The sequence below is a fragment of the Chlamydotis macqueenii genome, chromosome 13 (assembly GCF_036417535.1).
Source record: "Chlamydotis macqueenii isolate bChlMac1 chromosome 13, bChlMac1.mat, whole genome shotgun sequence".
Taxonomy (NCBI): domain Eukaryota; kingdom Metazoa; phylum Chordata; class Aves; order Otidiformes; family Otididae; genus Chlamydotis; species Chlamydotis macqueenii.
Genome location: NC_141568.1, coordinates 17,260,055 through 17,280,556, shown reverse-complemented (window position 1 = coordinate 17,280,556; position 20,502 = coordinate 17,260,055). Strand labels below are relative to the sequence as shown.

The window sequence follows — 20,502 nt, the reverse complement described above, 5'->3', positions numbered from 1 at the left end:
CAGACACATAATTGATATAAATATTGATCTGAGTCTGAAGGACACCATTTCCATCGTGCCAGTGTGATGGGTTATCAAAGCACTTGGCTGCAGGGCTCAGGGACATCAATTGGCAATGACAGCTCTGGCGATTGCTCTGTAGCACGAGGACAGACAGCAGCGCAGAAATGAACTGCCTTATTAAAGATACATGAACTAAAATAGTTAATCTAATTTCTTCTATCATGAGACGGGGACATTTTTATAGCACTGCAACCATTAGGTGCTTTAATACAAGACTGTATTTAGAAAACAGAAAAAGCAACTCAATATCTACCCTGCTACATGACGGAGCGTAAATTTTACCCACTGTGTATCTAACACAGAATGCAACCATCAAAAGTATTTAATGAGAATGCTGAAACAGGGCCATATGTTTATATTAAGCTGTTTTGCACTGAAATTGTCCTGATCTTCATTTGCATCTTCCACAAACACTGCAGCAATTATTCCAAGAGGTTAGAGGGGGAATAGTCATATAACGTATTTTCCAGAGCTTCTGGAAACATTCAGGTCTCTTTTGGTCTTGTCACTGTAGAAAGCAGGTGCTGACAACATCGATCTCCACAAGCTAAAGCACATAATTCTCTAGTCCTTTAAGTTTAAACTTTTTAAGAGAGATTTCATTTTTTGGATAGTCGTCCCTCAGAGGTTTGTCCACTTCATGTGCACACAATTGCCTTGTCTCTTTTTTGTGTGTGTGTCTGTGCACTTCTGTTGGTTTGGGTTTTTTGTGGTTTGTTTTTGGGTTGGGTTTTTTGTCATTTGAATGGATACGATTTGGCAGGCACGGGTGTGCTAGGTCACAAAAAGGTATTCACCGAGAGATCTGTCTTACCTGCTCAGACAGAGAATTACATATTCACTCCCTGAAAGGAGCGTTCTCCTCATTCAATTTTTTAATACCAGATCTAGAGTCTGCTCACCCTCCTTGCTCCAGTTCTTGTCTATGAGATGCCAATTCCAGTAAGTGATACATTGGGACAGGCAACTTATCTTTTCTCACACTGGCTGGGTACGTATTTGCTGAGTGTACCCAGCACAGCATTCAGCAACAAGTCAGTTAACAACGCTGGCACTTAAAACCTGCTATGGTGCTGCAGTGGATATTCATGCTTCTGTACTGACACTCAAACAGGAAGGATAAGGCAACAGCAGCGCATTGCTTTATACTTCAAAGATGATTAAAAACAAACGTGTAGAAGAATCCCATCTGCAGTTTCTGGATACCTTCAATCCATAGCATTGTACAGTTACTGCATTTGAAATTTTTGTTTTTAATGGTTATAAATATCGGCCAAGTTAATATTCAACCATCTTACATTCTAATAAGATCTTTAAACTTTCATATTGCTTGTAGCAAGAGATGGAGAAGAAATTCAAACTACAGTTATGATGGCATTTATCTTAGAGACAGACATGCTAGGCAAAGATTCACTTAAGGAAACTGCAGTGTTTACACGGAAAATATTGAGCTATTAACACAGGATGATATTGCCAATTTTGGAATGGTGACCCAACCCATTCTACAAAAAACATCGGAGAAGCCTGCAGTCACACATTTCTTGGATATGGGAAAGCATAATTCAGAACAATCCAGGTAGTAAGCCCAAACTCTATTTTACCATAGAAGCATGGACAATAGTCCTTTTTTATGGCAGAAAACTATTTGAAAATACACAAGTGTTTACATAAATCATATCTAGATGTAGAAATATTAACACCAAACCTTACATGTTACTCTACGTGGGATTTAAAACAACTTCTCAGTTTCCTGTTATTTGCCCCATTTTTACCTTAGGAAGCTGTACTACATTTGCTTTAACCAACTTCACACTACAGGCCCATCACCAAATTCTCACAATTCTTTTTCCAACAGGGAAGTAAGTGACTGCCTTTCAGATGAGACTGCATCTTACTCTGGTATTGTGGTCAAGCAATTAATAAGGAAGTAAACAGCAAAAGCAATCAGAATTTCCCTAAAAATAGTAAGGACTGTACCTATTGTATCCCCCTCCTTTCTACCTTTGTTAGGGTAACAATCAATCTCCTTTTGATAGTAAGAGGCTGAAAATTATTTTAGATTATGCAGTAACACCTTAGTAACAGCTGATGCCTGATATTATTCCCACCAAAAGCATGCTAAATCAGAGATGCAGCTGACATTTCATATTAATATTGTGAAGGTAAAAAATCTGGATAGACTCAGCAATTAGTATAACAACAAGTAACACATAGAAAATTCACAGTTAAAACGTTTAAATTACTTTTTAAATGTAAGCTTATAGTACCAGAACGCAGTTACTGCACCTAGACAACCTTCACTCAATCTTGTAACGATGTCATATTAACCACAATATTACAGTACTTCAGTGCATGCAGTCTCAGATAAATCTGAATTTTAAGTTCTATGTCGACTAAACAACTTTGTCAACCCCAGTGTAAAACTGTGCAGAGTAAGGAACTGGAGTGTGAAAAAGGGAGCTGGAATACAGCATTTAGCATGGGGTAACAGGCATTCTCTTGGAGAACAACATGCTGTTTTTCAACACTATCACTGCCATCTCTCTCTGAAATGGCTCAAACTTTGACAGAGCAGTAACACAAAATCTGTGTAAGTCAAATGCTATCTAAGCTTTTTGTAAAACATTCTTTTGACAAAATTTGCAAGCAAACTGACAGGCCTGCAAGTGCCATAAAATGCAACCATTCCACTTGAGGGTTTAGCAGCAACTGAAACACTTGCCAGACTGCCAGGGCCCTAGGAAGAACAGTTAGAACATAGCCCTCCTGATAGAAATCTAACTACCAACAATCAAACCTCACCCTCCACTTAGTTATTTCAAGGCCAGCCCAAATGGGCTAACCATCTAAATGCAGATCCTTGGGGACAGAATTCAGTTGCCTAAGTGCCTAACACCAGAATGACTCTTGAGCTGCCCCAGGGCATCCAATCTGACCTCCACCCACCACTCTAGAAGGGTGTTGTCTACTGCAAGTCTTGTGTCATAACTACCGGGCTTGTAGAGATGTGTCAGATACTGCTGGGCAGCTAAAGTAACACTAGGAAAAAGCTGGGTGTTTTGTTTTGTTGTTTATTTCATTCACTGCCAAAAGCCTATCCTACTTACCCAAATCCATGCTAACTGCACTGTAGTGCACAGTGCGTAACCACTACTACATCAGCCCCAATTCTTTGGTAACATCTGGTTACCTGCAGAGTTCTATGTTATTTCTAGTCATGGCTCCTGACAGGTTCAGGTAAAGCAGGAAGGAGCCTAGGTCCCCAAAAGTCACATAGCAAATCATCCTGTTCATCACCCGGCCATGGAGACAATCTTTACTTACTTTTGATACTTTCTTCTTTGAGCCATCAGTATTTTCTGCTTCTTCATGTTCCTTAACACCTTGGGTAAGATTCGTGTAGTTGACCAATTTGCCAAGCAGAGATGACACTTTTGGTCGTATATCAAGTTCTTCCTGTGGAAGAAGACAACTAGTCAGCTTCTGTAATTCACAGCATTTATGAAGAGTGGCTGGGGTCATGCCTTCTTTGGCATGCCTGAAGCTGCCAGGGAACACACCAGGAAAATCAGCCTGGGAATGAGAGACTATTTCATTGTGCCTGAACCACTAGCAAGAGGATTTAATTCTCTGAACAGAGAGCAAATCTGACAGGAAAAGCCTATGCAAACAGATCTGCACCCTTCTCCTTAAGTGCTGAAAACCATTTATTACAGAAGAAATCTGAGCCTTAGGACTGTAAGAAAATAGATGTGTACCTTGCATGTATCTCTACTGTCAGCTTACCTCAACAAACACACTTTTAAAAAGGTCAAGTTGCCAAATAAATCAGAGATTTAGTGATTACACTCCGGTCATTGGAGGCATGCATGCCTTTGGGAACATACCTGCTCCTCCTCCTTTTTGGTACCATACAAAGAGCCTGCAGCCCTGGTGTGGTACGGTGTTACTGCTTATGAAAAAGGCAGGCATGTAGCTAGCAGCAGCCATGCCACAAGTGGCCAGCTCCTTATGATCTGCACGTGAGTTTATGCCAATCACAGATTTACCATGCCTTGGAGGGAGAATACACTATGCATGCGTCAAAGTCTTTCAGATCAAGCACAGTGCCTGCAAACGTGGTTGGTAGCATTTCCACGGCGAGTTCCTACCTAGCAGCAGGTTCGTTATACTTGTCCAGGCTCTAGGCCATGCAGCTGAACAATGCAGATGCCAGCCTGGTGGGGTGCAGAGCCAGTTGAGGCTGCCCCACACCGAGTTCCCAGAACGGGAAACACAGGGTGCATGTTGCCAGTACTGCTGTGAAGCTGTAACTCAGAAGCCCAGCTGGAAAGCAGCTGCAGAGCCATACAAAGACTCTCTGCACCACTCCCCAGCACCTGAGCGTCTAAAAACATTTTTTAGAAACTTGATCTTAGTGCACCATGATATATTTGCACTTACTGCCGTGCCAGTGAGGTGCGGATGTGGAGGAGAATTCTGCTGGACTTGGTTTGGCCTCCCACATGAGAGTCTGGTCTTCTCTACTTCCACATGGAAACAGTCATAGCTCTCTGCCTCACAGTCCCAAGGGGCTGTGATATCGGAGCTTTTTCATCACATAGGGTATCTCTGCCTACTGGTACCTCAAACAGACATCCACCCACAAAAAAAAAAAATAAAAGCATGTGGGGAAGAAATACGTATTTCTGATGCACTGCAGTTGTACACAGGATACTCAAGCTAATTTGAGTATTTGAATTTAGGTGCTCCCCTACAGAATAACATAGGCCTTCTTAACACAGTAAATCAATGCATGTTCATTTTGCACACTGAGTAGCTCACCGTGCCACAGCTTCACTATTTAAACTATTCAGGTCACCTCTGGTACCATTTTATTCTCCTGCTTTGTAGACATACCCCTAAAACACAGGAATGGCTCTTAGATCTGCCATGCAGTGAGAGTTAGGTGCTGATCCACTGCCTGGACCTTTGCAATGCTCTGCCTTCCACTTAATACGATGTGCTCATTTCCTCCCACCTTGGAAGACCACAAATCACATTAGAAGTATGAAAACCAGTTAGAAATTACCTCAAACAAGGCCAGATTTCTGTCATAGTAATCACCTCCCTTGCTAGCTTCTGAACTGTTCAGGAAAGGACTGTTTTCTTTGTGGTTGCCATGACCTGCAAAGAAAAAAAAGCAGCAGGTTTTGATAAGAGCAGAAAGACAGATATCCCAAGGAAACTCTGTAACCTTGAGAAACCATAGGGAATAAACTTGTTTGGTCAATTGAATCTGTTTCTTTTTAGTATCTAAAGTTATGCAATGTTACCAATATCAGAGATGTTACTCTCAAGGTAGAGTTATTTCTATTTCTACTCCTCTGTTTTCATTAGAAGTGAATAAAAAGTCACATCAAAGTAAAATTTACAAGTAGGGTCACAGCTAGAACATATCTGTACCTTTATTCTCTACTGTTCCCTTTATAACTATTTCTTATATAGAACAGTGACAAGTGAAATGACAGTGCTCGTGCACTCAGAAATCATTACCAATGCTCAGAGCAAGCTCTCAGCAGTCTGTCCAACAGATTAGGCAGATTTAGTAAAACTGCACAATTCAAAGACTAGATCCTGTTACTACAATACAGGTAAATATCAAACAAAACTTCCCCCTTTCTTTGTTATTGGTGGGGTTTTTTTGTTCTTTGGGTTTTCACTATGCTCACTAATCCTAGACATCAAACGTGCTCACTGCATGCTATCCTTACCCTTACCGTATTTTGAACATTTAGATTGTGCATGCTTCAGACTCCTCCTAATGCTTTTAAGTTAAAACCTAACATCAGGTACCATAAAAACCAACCATTCATGTACGCAATCAACAATATTTAAAAAAAACCCCATAGATATACATCAGCAGAGCTTTTTGCAACAAGCAGTACCTTAAAAAAAAATAAAATCAAGAGTACTATAGGACAGAATGAGCTCTGGAGGGGTGGGGGGAGAGTATTCAGAAATTCTCTGACCTGTGCCTCCCATTACACTCTGCTTGACGAAGAAAAGTTTCTTTCTTCTGCCTATAACTCTTCACTCCCTGCTCTTTCAGCCAATACAAACTAAAGATGTTTCCAAGAATTTCTGCTTAAGAAAGGATCAATCCAAGAATACTTTTTTTTTTAATTTACAAAAAAATAAACACTAAAGAAATTGAAAATTAAAGAAAAAACTTATTACCTCAAATGAAAATACTGCAAGTTAAAGTAGTATTGTACACTGACTACATAAAAACCAAGAGATTAAACAGATGGATTTTTTGGTGCATATTTTCAATTTTTAAGGTAATGAATTCAACAAGGCTACACTAAATTATTTTAATATAATTGAAGTGAAAGTATCTTTGCATTTTGAAAACCAAATCAACTTACAAAAATGAACCTAACAGGCAAACAGGAGACTCCTCCCCCACACACAATGATCAGCACACACCACACGGTTAGAAAAGTAATTGCTTTAAGCAAAAAAATTTGAGGAAGTTCAAGACTTTCTGAGGGGAAGGGATGCTTGGGAATAAGCACAATTTGCTGGAAATTGCTCACAGGTGCTTTGAACGAAACTGTTAGAAAAACAATATTTACAAACAGAGGTCTTTTTAAGCTTCTGGAAGAAAACGTTTAGCTCACCAAAAATATTTGTAGATAGCAGCCTGCTGTGTTTACATGCTATGGTTTTTCTCACACCAAAATGTTAATTAGCAGCTGCCTTGCACAAGTGGGCTCAGTTTATTTGCTGACCCCACCTACACATAAGAATGTTTACATTACTGTTCACTGTAGAATTCTTTGCACAACTGGAAAAATATCAGCAAGCTTAGCCACACAGCATCAAATTAAAATGTTTATTAACTTCAGCAAATGTAAATATTTACTAAAAGCATAAAAATTACTTGCTTGATCTATTTGTTATGTCTATGCTGGCAGAAGGAGAATACAAGATCAATTTTGTTGCAATATGCATTGTAACCTGTGCTGCAGCCCACTCTGTCCTATTGTGGTCGATGTACATTTGCGATTTTTGCTGAGGAAATTGAGTTCTCTGATATACAGGTTTTACTCATGAAACTGGACACAGGTTCAAATGATAGTGACAACATCAACAGAAGTATTGTTTACTTGATTCTTCAAGACTTTGGTCTGTGCAGTATCTTCTCATCATTACACTTACCAAACACAGCAAGGTCATGAGTTACTTTGTTTTATTTTGTCATTTCCTGTATACTAGCTCTGGTAACTGAAAGTTTGAAAAATCAGACCAATTAAAAAAATAAAAAATAAAAAAATCACTGAGTGAGTTTTAAATAAATTCTTTGCTGTCTTCATTTTCCTGGTTCTACCATCAGGGACCTTACCTTACAGATGCAGGTTACCATAGGACAATGGGCGTTCCTTTACTTGTAATGCTTACAGAAACTCTCATCCTTTTTACGCATAAAATCACACTGTTGTCAAGATAGCTCATCCATTCAATCTCAGATTTTTATGTAAGATGACAATTGTTTTGCTCTTTCAAAATGCCAAGCCTCTCATCACCATCATCAGGATAACTTGTCCTTAGTTAAGAAAGATCACCTCATACCATCTCTCTGAGCCTGACAAAGACCAATGCCTTCAGATGAATCTCTAAAGTTAACTGGCATTATATTTAGATGCATCTTCATTTTACCTCCAGTAAATTTTTCACAACTGGTTTCTTCAGAAGCTTGCTCACTCTCAAAAAGAGCTTCCAGCTTCTCTCTCATTCTCCATTTGGATTTTCAAGCATCACCCAATTCCTTCCCATTAGACTTTCCCTCTGAATTTGACTGCTTGGTGTGTTTGCTTTACACATCTTCCTACACACAGGAAGCCACACAAAGCAAACTGCAACCGAAAAATCAGTAGAACTAGTGACTGGAAATACAGTAGGTTTTTGCAATCACTAGGGCACATGTTTCTCTCAATGGAAAAGTTCAGACAACAGAGCAATACAGCTCTGGCTCCATTATCCTGAAAGTATATACAGATAATGAAAGCCTGCAAACAATGCAAAAATAAAACTGAACTTTCAAACTACATGATTCTACTGATCCTATGAAATGCCACATTCAAACCCCTCTCAAACACTGTGCACTTTCTACAGGAAGCCAAGGATTAAGTTTATATTCAAGTTCTTTACGATGACATCCTATTTTAACTTCACCAATATTTAGAACTGGGTACTGCAGGGATATGTGGTCATTCAAGATGAATACTACATTGCTAAGTTAAATACAGCTAGTTAAATGATAGTCAAAATCACCTTCACCACAGTTGCACGTTTGGTGCAATCTTTACTTTTCAGACATGTACTAAATCACAACATTCACATGTTCATCTCATTTTCTCTCTTTCCACATTGTGTTTCCAATTTTATGAGTAAAATGCAGATGAGCATTTCCTGAACAAGAATCACAAATGTACTTTGACAGAATAAAGTGGGCTGCAGCACAGTATATAACATGTACTGCAATAAGAAATTACTCTTGTATATTCCATCTGCCAATGCGCAACACCAGCAGCTTCAAAGACTTACTTGCATGGGAAAAGCTTGTCATCTCCATCAGTTTTGGAAGAGAGCGGAGGTGACCTCGGAAAGCTACTCCGGGGAATTCTTGCCCCAGCTTCACACGAGGACAGTTTACATTCTGAAGCATGAAGTCTCCTGGGCAAGCACCATCTTGTGACATGCGTACAGTTTTCGACATTCTTAGTTATCAAGTCTTTGGTCTTGGATAGTAGCTATGTGGTGTTAGTTTTCATCATGTAAGAATGTTTTGCAAGGAACATTTCGAAAAGAGGGAGCTAAATACTCTGCAACAGAGAATAATTTATTTACCTTAGTCCCTAATTAATCTCAATTTTTGAGGCAGGCGAGCTATATTCTAAGTAGGTTCATGTTTACTCTTATTTCGTTGTTTCTCAGTCTTTTTTATCTTTCAGTAACAGACGCGTTTTATTTCTGAATGCTACCAGTTCTCTTCCAAACCAAATAATTCTACTTGCAGACACCACTAGAATTACATAGTTTATCTAAAGATCTCCACCACAGTTCCCTGAACTTTTTAGAGCTCCCCTCTCAGGTATGCACACAGGTCTGTAGAACAAGGTTCATCATGGTGCAGGTCACCTGAGTTCCATAAAACATCAACGATGGTCCATGGAACAAAATCTAAAACCTAAAAATCCTGAGTATGCGTACTCCCATACATGCAAACACACGATCCCAAGAGACAGAATAAAAGCAGTAAATGGATGTCCAAACTTTTGCCTAGCTTCCATCTTGTTGCCAAGAAAAAACACTGTGGCAAAACTGTACTGGACAGCCTACTGACTGGTTTTATTTTGTTCTTCTCAAAAGGTTTATGTTGTCTTTATTTTTCAAAAAAGACTAAGAACACAGCTGACAGCATTCACATTACTGCTTTCTTTCTGGAAGGGGATTAGGCCAGAAACAGTTTCACTGCTTCAGCATGCTGAGTGCAAGTCAATGCATTTTCTTTAGTAACTAAGGGATGAAAACCAGAATTTAGAGAGAACTACAAATAAAACACATATATGAAAGTAACTATAAGAATGACAGACTAGTGAGGATAAATGCAAGCTGAACAATTGGGCCCTGTGAGACCATCCTAAAGACCAGGAGACTTCACAGTGATAAAGTCTGCTCAGCCAGACTACTACAAGAACAATCATCCCTTTGAGAAGGTGGCAGGCTGCATGACAACCTGTCAAGGTTTTATTCTCCTCTATCGTCAGTTTCTGAACTCCCTTAAAGAAAACTACCACTCCCCTACTTCATCATGTTCAGTTAAAGAAGGGGAAATTAGTACATCTTACAACAACTTCAGATCTTTCCATTTGGACATGACTAACACGCAGAGAGGCTCACCTAGTTCTTAGGGAGGCTCTATCTACCTGACAAGTTAAGGCACGCTGAAGGCACAGATGGACAGCTTTAGTCTTGCCAGCACAGATAACAGCAGCAGTGAAAACACGGTATGGTAATGCTAATTAAGCTGCAGTAAGGCTTACAACATTAAAAAAAAAAAAAAAAAGATTCCCAAGATTGCTGTACACCAATCACAAACTTAAGTCACTTTGCTTTTACAGGAACTTATCTGAGCTAATTAAAAGAAAGTAGGCAGAGGCACCCACACCACGCTCCCCTCACAGCTCCGCTCCGAGTATCCCAGGAGGAAAGCACGGACCCTCAGACGTGCTTCGCTACACAGGCAAGCTGAACAAAGCTCCAGGTGTGGCTACCACGTGTGACGCTGGCATGCAGCGTTGTCATAATCCTCTCTGTCTGAAATATCAACAGCTAAATCTTAACTCAGGGGCTAAATTTCTTCAAAGAATTTTAGCGTGAATCAGAGTATAGATCAGAGTTAGAACAGAAATGCTAGGCTTGACAAAGAAACAAACCTGTTGGTTTATTTACCTTTTTATAACTGACAAACAGCAGATATTCACTAGAAAACCAGCTCAAATGAAAGCCCAACACACGTCCTCTCAATATAATTTAATTTCTGGAGCAGAATAAGAGCTAATATCTCACTTGTAACTGTACTATGCATGTACAGACTCCTTTGTGTACACCACAACTTAAAAAAAAAAAGCATAATGAAATAGACCATACAGTAGCTAACACCACTTTTTTCAGTCATTCAGACACTATTTTGCATCACTGGCCACAAGGCCTGCAACAGCTAGTGACAAAACTGAGCCATTTTCATGCACAGAGGACATTATTTAATCTTGGACTTTTTTAATTAAAAAAAAAACAACATATTTTTAATATGCCATCTACAAATAGCACTGAAATTAGAAATGAGAGTTGATACCCACGTGGTTCGTGTGTGATTCCTTTAACTCGATTTCAGCTATCTAAACAGCAAGCAGTTATATTCAGCATACAGGCTTGCTTTTCATTCAGGAAGAGATGGCTCAACCAGCTGATCCCTGCAGTGCCTCTCCTGTACACACATCTTGGCATGCTGCAAATTACCTCAAAAGAGGTCCTAATGTCAATAAAAACCTAGTTTATATATGGTTTAAAGTATGCAAAATTTATCCTGCTTCAGAAAGCAAGCTAATTCTGTTCTCATTTTTTTATGCTTTTCCAGATTTTCATGTGCCAAGATCTTCTGCAAATTTCTGCACAACTGGTAATCAGGCCAGAATTCAGTCTGATTTTTAGACTGCAAAACCAACATAGCTTTGCTTAAACTTACTGTTCTCACAAGACCTAGAAAGAAATGAATACACCCAAGATAGGTATTTTACAGGAAAAAAAAAAAAAGTTAGAGGAACAATGGGATTGCTGTAAACAGAAATTATTTTCAGGTAGACTATTTCTGCCTTGCATAATCAGGTAATTTTATTAGTCATAGCATTATTTTTGAAGACATTTGTTCACAGCCTTAAGAATAAAGTTTTAATATAAAAAACCATCACTTTGGGGCTTTTGTTTGTTTGCTTCTACAAAATAAACTGTTTTAATACAGTTCTTCAGAAAGCACTTTCCAGATGTTAACAGTTATACTACTTTCTCAAACACCTGTATTGCGAGATAAAACTTGGTTCTCTCCAAAAGGCTGGGCCATGTTCAGCCAGCATCCCTCTCATCGCCCAGCCGTGGCAAAGTTTTGCAGAACAGAGTATTGCTGAAGAAAAGAAAACCCTAAACAAGTTTCTTGGCCTATGCGAGTAGTTCAAGAACCTGATATCTCCACATTTCAGCAGCAAAACATTCAAGAGTTTTGTTGAAGTATATCAAGAGACTGTCATATTAACATAACCTAACAAACGTGTAGATGACAGTTTGATTTCAAATACATTCTAAATCTGCTTATATACTTTATCTACGTGGCTCGGCTAAACAAAACTCTTACTCTCAAAACTGTTCTGAAACCTCTTTCTTGGTTCATTTGGGAGACTATAACTAATAATTCAATTTACAATTATATTTTTGCAGAGATCATTATGTATAAATCTCATAAACAGAAATCAGATACTGATTCTTTTCTTCAGTTACTCACTTTCAAATGCCTTAACAGTCCAAAGTAGAGAACTTGTTTAAAAATAATAAAAGAAAGATAGCCTATTACAAATGATTGTTTCTGTGTGTGGACAACACACAGCTAGCCAGAAACATGAAGCATCTCTAACAAGAAAATTCTGATTACAAACTCATTTATGGCAGCAGAAGAGGCAGCTGACATCATAAATCTGATAATGAGGAATACTTATTTTCACTCCAGCTACAAAGTAGTCTATATTATCCAAAGCACTTTTTTTTTCATGCAAAAACAGAAGGTCATGATTTAAAACTTAACTTACAGATTTTTCAAAACTAAAAATGAGAATTTAATTATTTTGCATTAGCAAAAGATTGACAGTGACATTCCAAGCTCAGAAAAAGAGTTCTCAAAATATTTTGAAAACAGTAATTTACTAAGTTCCTGGGTTGGGGGTGGGGTGCTTTAGGTGTTTTTTTTTTATTAGGAGTATTATATTTATATCAGAAATAGGAGAAACAGGAAATAAATAGTATTGCATCTAGCTACCCAGAACTCATTCACACTACAGACTAGGCATTGGTCATGAAATAACTGAAATCCGTTAATGCCAGTGCACTTAAGACCTTGAGCTACCAGGCCTTTTTCACCGAAGATGGCAGAAAGCATGAGCTGCAAATTCCTGGCTGACCCAGTGTTTTATGAAAATAAAGGCCAGACTTGCACTAGATAACAATCCAAGCAACAATAAGGGTGCATGAGAGGAAAGAACAGCAGAATGAAAAGACAGATCTTTACCTGGATAGCTTCTAGGCAGCAGAGATGCTCTGTACTTTAGACACAGGCTCAAACTACCAGTTTCACTGACGACACTGAACTCTTCATATGCTAGACCCAGAAACATGTTTCCACGAGAAACTGCCGTTTAAATGCCAAACTATTGACATTTATGGGTATTTTAAGAATATAATGTGTTCATTCATAATTTTAAGACTAATATAGAACGCTATTTACTTCACTGTTAAACTGGTATGTCATTAAAGTTTTGAGTTTACTGAATTTTACCCACAAAGCGAAGGCACGCTTCTTAAAATTCATGACATGCTACACTGTAGATAGCATGCACATACTTATAATCTGCAACAGCTTTGGCATCTACAAAAGTGATACAAACAAAGCACAGCTCTACCAAAAAGTAAATTTAAAAGTTGTATTGGTGATAATCTAATAGTTCCTCAGAAACAGTTCTGAGTTCCAAATACTGTATTTGTTTGTGTGCTGCATGAAAGAAAAGCCAAGGCTTTCCTAGACAACAACTTATGCAACAGACAGGCTACACCAGAGTACACACAGAATGAAGTGTACGATGAAGCACGTATCTTTCATTTATCCCTGGATAAACCCGTGTGAAGTTACAATCAGACTTCTACTGTACTTTGCAAAACTAGATTAGAGAACAGCTTTACCAGGCAAGTTGACTGATACTACACCACTGAAAGGATCTAGCAATTTAATAATCCTGTGTTTCGCAAAGGGCAACGATTTTATTCTTCAGTTAAGATACACTGATAGTTTCAGAACACTGTAATCCTTTGTAGGTATTAATATCAACATGAAGTACTTACCCTTTAGCAATAGCTCTTTGCCATTTTCTGTAATTTGGTTTACCATTATTCTTCTTTCCGCTCTTAGTACATGCTTTAGTAAACGCCTTCTCTGTGAAGTCCTGAGGATCGGATAAGTTTAATAATACTGTATTCCCAAAAGAACTTTCTTCTACCTCCTCTGACAAACTGACTGCTGGCTGCAATGTTGAATGGAGCTGATCTCTTTCAGGAAGCAAAATAGTTTCTTACAGAAAGCTAAGCCGACACTGATATAATCCTGGCATTATAATCCTTTCAACACTGAGAAAATACACAAGTGTCAGGATTTTACTGAAAATGCTATTTGTGAAATCCAAACCCAGCCACATTTATGAGGCACATTGCCAGCTGTTTGCACACTTATTCAGAAAAGTGTGTGCCACGATCTGCTGCTTGCTGAGTGTGGAATCAGACAGCATTTTAAACCTGCTAATGTCACAAAAAGTATGGCTCTGTGATGCTAGCCCTCCAGGCATTTCAGCTTTCAAGTGAAAACAGTGATGTATTTCTTTCCATCTTCAATACTTTTTAATATGATTACACATTCATGGACAAACCATATGCAAGATCAAAAAAAAAAAAAGCAAAAAAAAGCATCAGCACTATGAAATGAAGGTTTATATAAGATACATAAGTAAATATTAACTTAATGACTTTAAGCGGTTCATAATTACCAGAACCCCCTCCACTCTGCTCATTCATAAGGAGGTCCTCTGGATACCAGCACACACCACATGGAGACTTATCTACACTATACAGTAGGTGCAATCACCAAAAATGCCTATGTAATTACAGATGCCAAGTCACTTTTGATAAATTGGATTTAGGAACTCACATCACTTGGAGGCTTTCATAATATAACTTGTCATTGCCAGCTGAAAAAAAACTCTGTAAAAACAACCTTTGTACTTCACTGCAATCCACTTCACAGGTTCTTTCATGTGGAACGACTCCAAATCGTTTCTCACAACTCTCCTCCCTGAAACTCCATCCCTTCACATGCATGAAGGCACCTCAGATACAGCACACCGTGTATCAAAATATAGGGAGAAGCATTCTAGCATTTTCCCTGCCTCATGAAAAGCCTCCTACCTCGCTGTAAAATATTCTCACTTAGTCTAAGAGACAGCAACATACACCTGAGACCAGCATGCAGATTTCATGCAATATTCAATTCACCTTTCTCTCTGATACCAGTTACAGAAAATTGTTTTCAGCTCTATACCTGTTCAGCTGACCATGGCTGTGGAGTAAGATGAGAGAACAACAAAAAAATCCAAACTCAAAAAGAAGCACCCCACAACACAAACCACAATTTCAGACATATCTGCTCCCTCCCTTCCAGCATATGTGCCAAAGAAACAATTGCACAGGCAGAAAGCATGGAGTGAGAAGCAGCAGATGGGCACAGTGACCATCAAGTCAACACTGCCATCAACTCAAAAACCTCCTACAGAGAACAAGTGGAGATAGTGAAGAAATGAGCCAGGGTGCTAAATATGTCCAGACATACAGAAAATAACAGGAAAAGAAGGTTTAATTACTTAGAAAATTTCAATGTATGTACATTCTGTGCATTACATACTATACATTAACAGACATCTACTGTCCATTCCTGGAAGACAGTAGATGTTTTATTAGTTTTCAGTTAACTCATATAGAAAGTGCTGAATATCAGATTTCTCTTACATTTGAGAAGTACTTTGTTCCACGTAAAAACAAAGAGTGAGAGGTTTGGGTTTTTTTAACTAAGGAAAGAAAGAAAAGGGAAGGGGAAAAAAAAAAAAAAAAGAGAAAGACAAAAAAGAGCTAAACTTGTATATGCTCCAAGGATGAAGAGCTGACCTTTCAGTATGAAGTGTTACGAACAGCCAAAACTCACTGTAACTCCGGTCATAATACTTAAAGAAAGTACAAGTCAGCATGAGACTCCTCCAAACAAAGGAAGTAACTCCATCCCACTGAACATTTTAGAGGGTGAGAGGGTGGAGAGTGCTCTGACAGGACACATGATAAGCAAACAACCACAAGTACTTCTAAAATACATATATTCAAACACACATTTATGAAGAGCTCACAAGCCTTCCAAAACAGAACTAAATATTTCAACACTGGCTAACACGCAGCACAGACCAAGACCAGGTCAGGTATCTGGACAAGACAGAGTGGCTTTTATCATCATTTTAGAAAAAGTTCATCCATTTGCAAGAGCATCACAGCAAAATGAGTACAGCACATAAGTTTACAGAAACTTACCAAGAAGCAATGGGCAACATTAGATCACTTGTCTTCTGCTCCACCAGTCAGAAATTAAATCAAGCACATGCAACAGAACCTAAGTCAGAAGAAACTCAGGGACATGTGACAGTGAGCTTACTCCTGCTCAACATATGTTTCTATCACAAAGTCCAGAATACAGTGTCTTAAAAGGACAAAGGCAGAATAGAGGCGCAGAAGACAAATAAGAATCAAGGGAAAGGAAGGCATCCTGTTAGGGGGGAGACACATGAGTGGTATTGCTGCTGAACACTTCATATTGTAAAATCACAGACTGAATGTGAAAACCTTCGCAGAAGAAAGCTGAAAATATTCGAAAGCAGTAGGTTCTTAAATCAGAACTGCAAGACTATTAAGGAACCTCTACCTTTGTCCTTTAGATGGAGTCTGTATATAAATATATACTATATTAGAAGTGATCTCAGTTACATTATGTGGAAGTGGAACAGGAAGGCAAAGTTCCTGAATGCAAAGGTAGAAGGCAGAGAAGAAACAGTAACGTGCTGTCCTCCATCAGAGACACCAGCAGCTACACCGTCTCCTTGAATTACTCTGAGTCCTGACTCAGATCTGACGTCCTCCATGGAAATCCAGAGGTGGACTTTGCACACAGTAATTAAGCTTGGCGCTGCTCAGCTTGCAAGCACAGACAGGATCACAACACAAAGCTGCATTGCTATAGATAATTTTATGAAAAACAATTATACTCTAGGGCATAAAAATTGTATTTTACTGCAGCAACCAGCAATTTAAAATACGCAATGGCAAGTCTCCGCAAGTTTGCCCTCCGTCAGAGTTACCCAAACCCAGCAAATGGGCAGCTTCTAATGGCACACCATAAAAATCCTTCTTTGTCTTTGACATAAAAGTAAAAAGCAAAAGTTTGGATGGAAGCAGTAAAAGCTGCTTCACAATAAGGAGCTACCTGTAATGAACAATGTCCTAAATCCCTCAGATAAACACAAGAAATTGCTGGCTACTGGTAGGAGATGAAAAAGTAGGTTGACAATTAGACTGGAGGGGAAAAAAAAACAAACAAACAAACAAACAAAAAAAAAACCCACCACCCCACACATACAGTTTTGTTCTGGCATAATTAGCTTGAATCTACACGTAGTACAGCATGGCTCTGCCCTAAACACAGAGCTCTGCGTCATCTCCCCCCTCCCAGGATCTCGTTATACAATCTCTGCTACAGTTCCCTGCAAGCCAGCTTCTAACATCAGCTTACAGCTTTGATTCTAATTTTCAAAGTAATCGATGGATTGCAACCTAATTATATTACAGACCACGTGTCAATCAATTAAAGAGCTGGGCTTCTAGGACAATGCAGGTCATCCGAGTGGAGCAGGGAGAAGGGGGCAAATTAAGTATTCTGGATTCAAGTGACAGACCTGTGGGACAAACTTCCAGGGAACACTAGGCAAACACAGAATCTGAATACCTTTGGAAATTCTGCTAAGCCATACCCAAGGCAAATGAGCTTCCCCCTTCTCCTGTCGGGGCACTGTGACCACCACAAGAAAGATGGGATGGTGACCGCCCCCCCCTCACCAGTACCAGCAATCTCCTCCCTCACCCCTTGCCTCAGCTGCCCAGCCCACCATGGCACTGGCCTCTCCTCTTCTGCTCAGGAAAATGCTATTTCACTTACATTTTCAACAAGTCCAAGGCTGCCTCCAGTCAGCAAAGCATAGCTAACTTGGCAAAACCGCCAAGTTATCAAGCTTCCCCATTCATCCATAAGCTAATAGAGTCAATGCTCTTTTGGGGCAATTAGCGCTTTATTCTGCACATCGAGCTCCCCCTCTCTGTCCTGTAGAGCAGAATGAAGATCAAAAGATGATTCACAAAAAAAAAAAAAAAAAATCCACCAAGTACCCTTAATAGCAACAAAGATTTTGGGAAAAAAAAAGGTATTCCCAGAACTGTTCTAACCTACACCTACACCTCTGTTGCTCAGACATGAATTAAGACTGCTGGAAAGTAAATAGTAGTCTTTTCCATGCCAAACCTAATACCTACCACAAAATCTAAAGCTTTGTTCTACAACCTATTATGAAAAAATGCTCCTACTTTAACTCAAATTAACTTCTTTTTATGGTTCAGAAGTGACAATCTGAAACTTGGGAAACAATGTTTAAAATAACTGTCACTCAGGACAAAGAGGCAATAGACAGCCTACAAAATAACCTCTGGATCGGTGTGCAACGGATGGCTGAAGAAAAGGGACCTGTACCACATAACAGTCTACAAAATGCTACTGCATCCAAAATCCAGAGAAGTTTACCCTACATCCATTAGAAGAGCTGTATTTTTCCTGGTCACGTAGACTTTTTATATTTAAAGACAGAACATATTAAACGTATGTCAAGTCTTTGATTTTGCTGAAAGACTATTTTTTTTTTTTGTGTATGGTATTTCATTATTTTGCTTGCTGAAAAAGAACACCTTGTTTGCTTAGCATTTGCTACAGCAGCCACTGTGAAAGATGCATGACAAAATCCAAGTATACTGAAATAAATAATCCAAAGCAGTTCCACTGAAAGAACAAGAACAGTACTACTCATTGCTAAGGGATCACTTAGTATGATCTTAACAGACATCTATTGAAAACTAATAATTAAGAAAGAGATTTTACTAAACAAAATTACAAAAAATACTAAAACTTTCTGATCTGTGAGAATAAAGATCAGCTTAGTACAACTAAGAGACTCAAAATTTCTGATTCAAAGGTTACTGAAGACAATGAAAACGTTCCTAAAATGTAGGTATAACAGGCTTTAGACCATGTCTTAAAATGGTGCAGGTTTTTCTCCATAGTTCAGGTCACAGATTAAAGCATTTAAAGAAAAACCTTGAACCAATAGGTAGAAGACACAAACACTTTGATCAAATAAATCTTAATCCCACATATTGGTGACAATAGCAATTTTTCTGTAGCATAAATGAGTCTGCACATTAAATTAAGAGGTGTAAATCTTCAACTTGGTCTTGGCAGGGGAAACTCACCAAACGCAGCTGCTCTCTCCATGGGGCACAAGGTGTCCCCCATTTTGTTGAACAGAATCACGGAACAGAATCACGGAATGGTTTGGGTTGGAAGGGACCTTTAAAGCCCATCCATTCCAACCCCCCTGCAAGGAGGGGACATCTCCAACCAGATCAGGTTGCTCAGAGCCCCGGCCAACCTGGCCTTGAATGTTTCCAGGGATGGGGCATCCATCACCTCTCTGGGCAACCTGGGCCAGTGTTTCAAAAGAAAGCAGTCATCACTAAGTTTGATCTTCCTCAAGGTTGTTGTTGTTGTTCTTTAACTTCAGCAAATTGTATTTATTATGTTTGGCTACATTTCCTAGTCAATGAGGCTGCAAAGTACCTTAATCTCCATTTCACATGGAATTTTTAAGCAAAAGCCAAATTTAAACTTAATATTGAAGAGCATGTAAAAATGTATCCTTTAATTTTGCTGCAGTCGGAGAAAAAAAGGAAAGGTCACTAATTTAAGGAAGTGAAACAGTGAAGAAATCTGCAAGTGGAAATTCTATAGAACACACACAACTTTATACGAGAGAGATATGTATCACAAACATAAGAAGCACTAAAATTTATTTGAATTTATTTAGAAAAGTGCTGAGATTAAATAAAAAAATATAGCTCCAGCACGTAAAAAAAAAAAAAATACCCAAACTTAGTCTCAACTCAAGTTTGAAATGGCCACTTAGGAAGTCAAAAGGAACAAGCATTTGTAGGTAGAACTAATTGGAAAATCCATGTCTTTCCATGTGCAATTGCTTAGCCTTCTAATACAGGTGTTCTCTGATACATAAAAAATCAGGAGCTACAAAAGACCAGCAGAGGCTTTTTGGTGGTTTGTGGGTTGTTTTTTTCTTTTTTTTCAATCTTCCCTTAGTTTTTTGCAACATACAGAACCACACATACACAATTATGGGAGTTGCTTTCAAATCACTAAGAGATATCACAAAGATCCTTCCCAGAGCTTTTTGAAATAACTAAAATACCAGAGAACCCACAAGAAAAGCCCATGTTTTTCTATATTTAGCCAAGCCTCCTGGCTGCCAGCCGTTGGCACCAAGATTCCCTTGGTATCGGACAGCTGCAGCCTCTCCAGCTCTGTCTTAATCACCCCAGAGGTATGAAAGACATGCTTAGCAAAAGTAACAGTTTATGCTGTAACATGAACTTTTCTTTTCTTAGACAAGCGCTTTTATAGAATAATTAAACCTTACAAAAACGCAGGCTGCTAAAAGAAACTTGAGGTATTCACCATGGACTCTATTAAAATGAGCTTCTCTGAGAAATTCCTTCGCTTACAGGCTATGAAGAAAGTATATACCCTCTCCTTCACCCACCCAAGTTTTATAAACAGCTAATTATCTCCCAAAATACTTCTCCACTCTCATTTTTTACATACCA

General features: G+C 38.8%; 2 protein-coding genes across 5 annotated transcripts in view; one reads left to right on the top strand and one right to left on the bottom strand.

The window, feature by feature from the left end:
* The window catches only part of SLC6A2 (solute carrier family 6 member 2), a 416,570-nt gene that overhangs the window by 158,065 nt on the left and 238,003 nt on the right, over positions 1-20,502 (top strand). The window lies entirely within an intron of this gene.
* SLC12A4 (solute carrier family 12 member 4) overlaps positions 1-20,502 on the bottom strand; it is a 50,306-nt gene that overhangs the window by 24,731 nt on the left and 5,073 nt on the right. For 2 of the 4 annotated variants that reach the window (XM_086758288.1, XM_086758289.1), the window contains exons 2-4: positions 8,656-8,933; positions 5,135-5,229; positions 3,388-3,519 (exon numbers count right to left, since the gene is read on the bottom strand). In XM_086758288.1, the coding sequence (XP_086614414.1) occupies positions 3,388-3,519; positions 5,135-5,229; positions 8,656-8,827 (399 nt within the window). In that variant the 5' untranslated portion in view covers positions 8,828-8,933. The remainder of the gene's footprint in view (positions 1-3,387; positions 3,520-5,134; positions 5,230-8,655; positions 8,934-20,502) is intronic. The other 2 variants (XR_015260046.1, XM_086758286.1) reach the window with 1 other exon arrangement.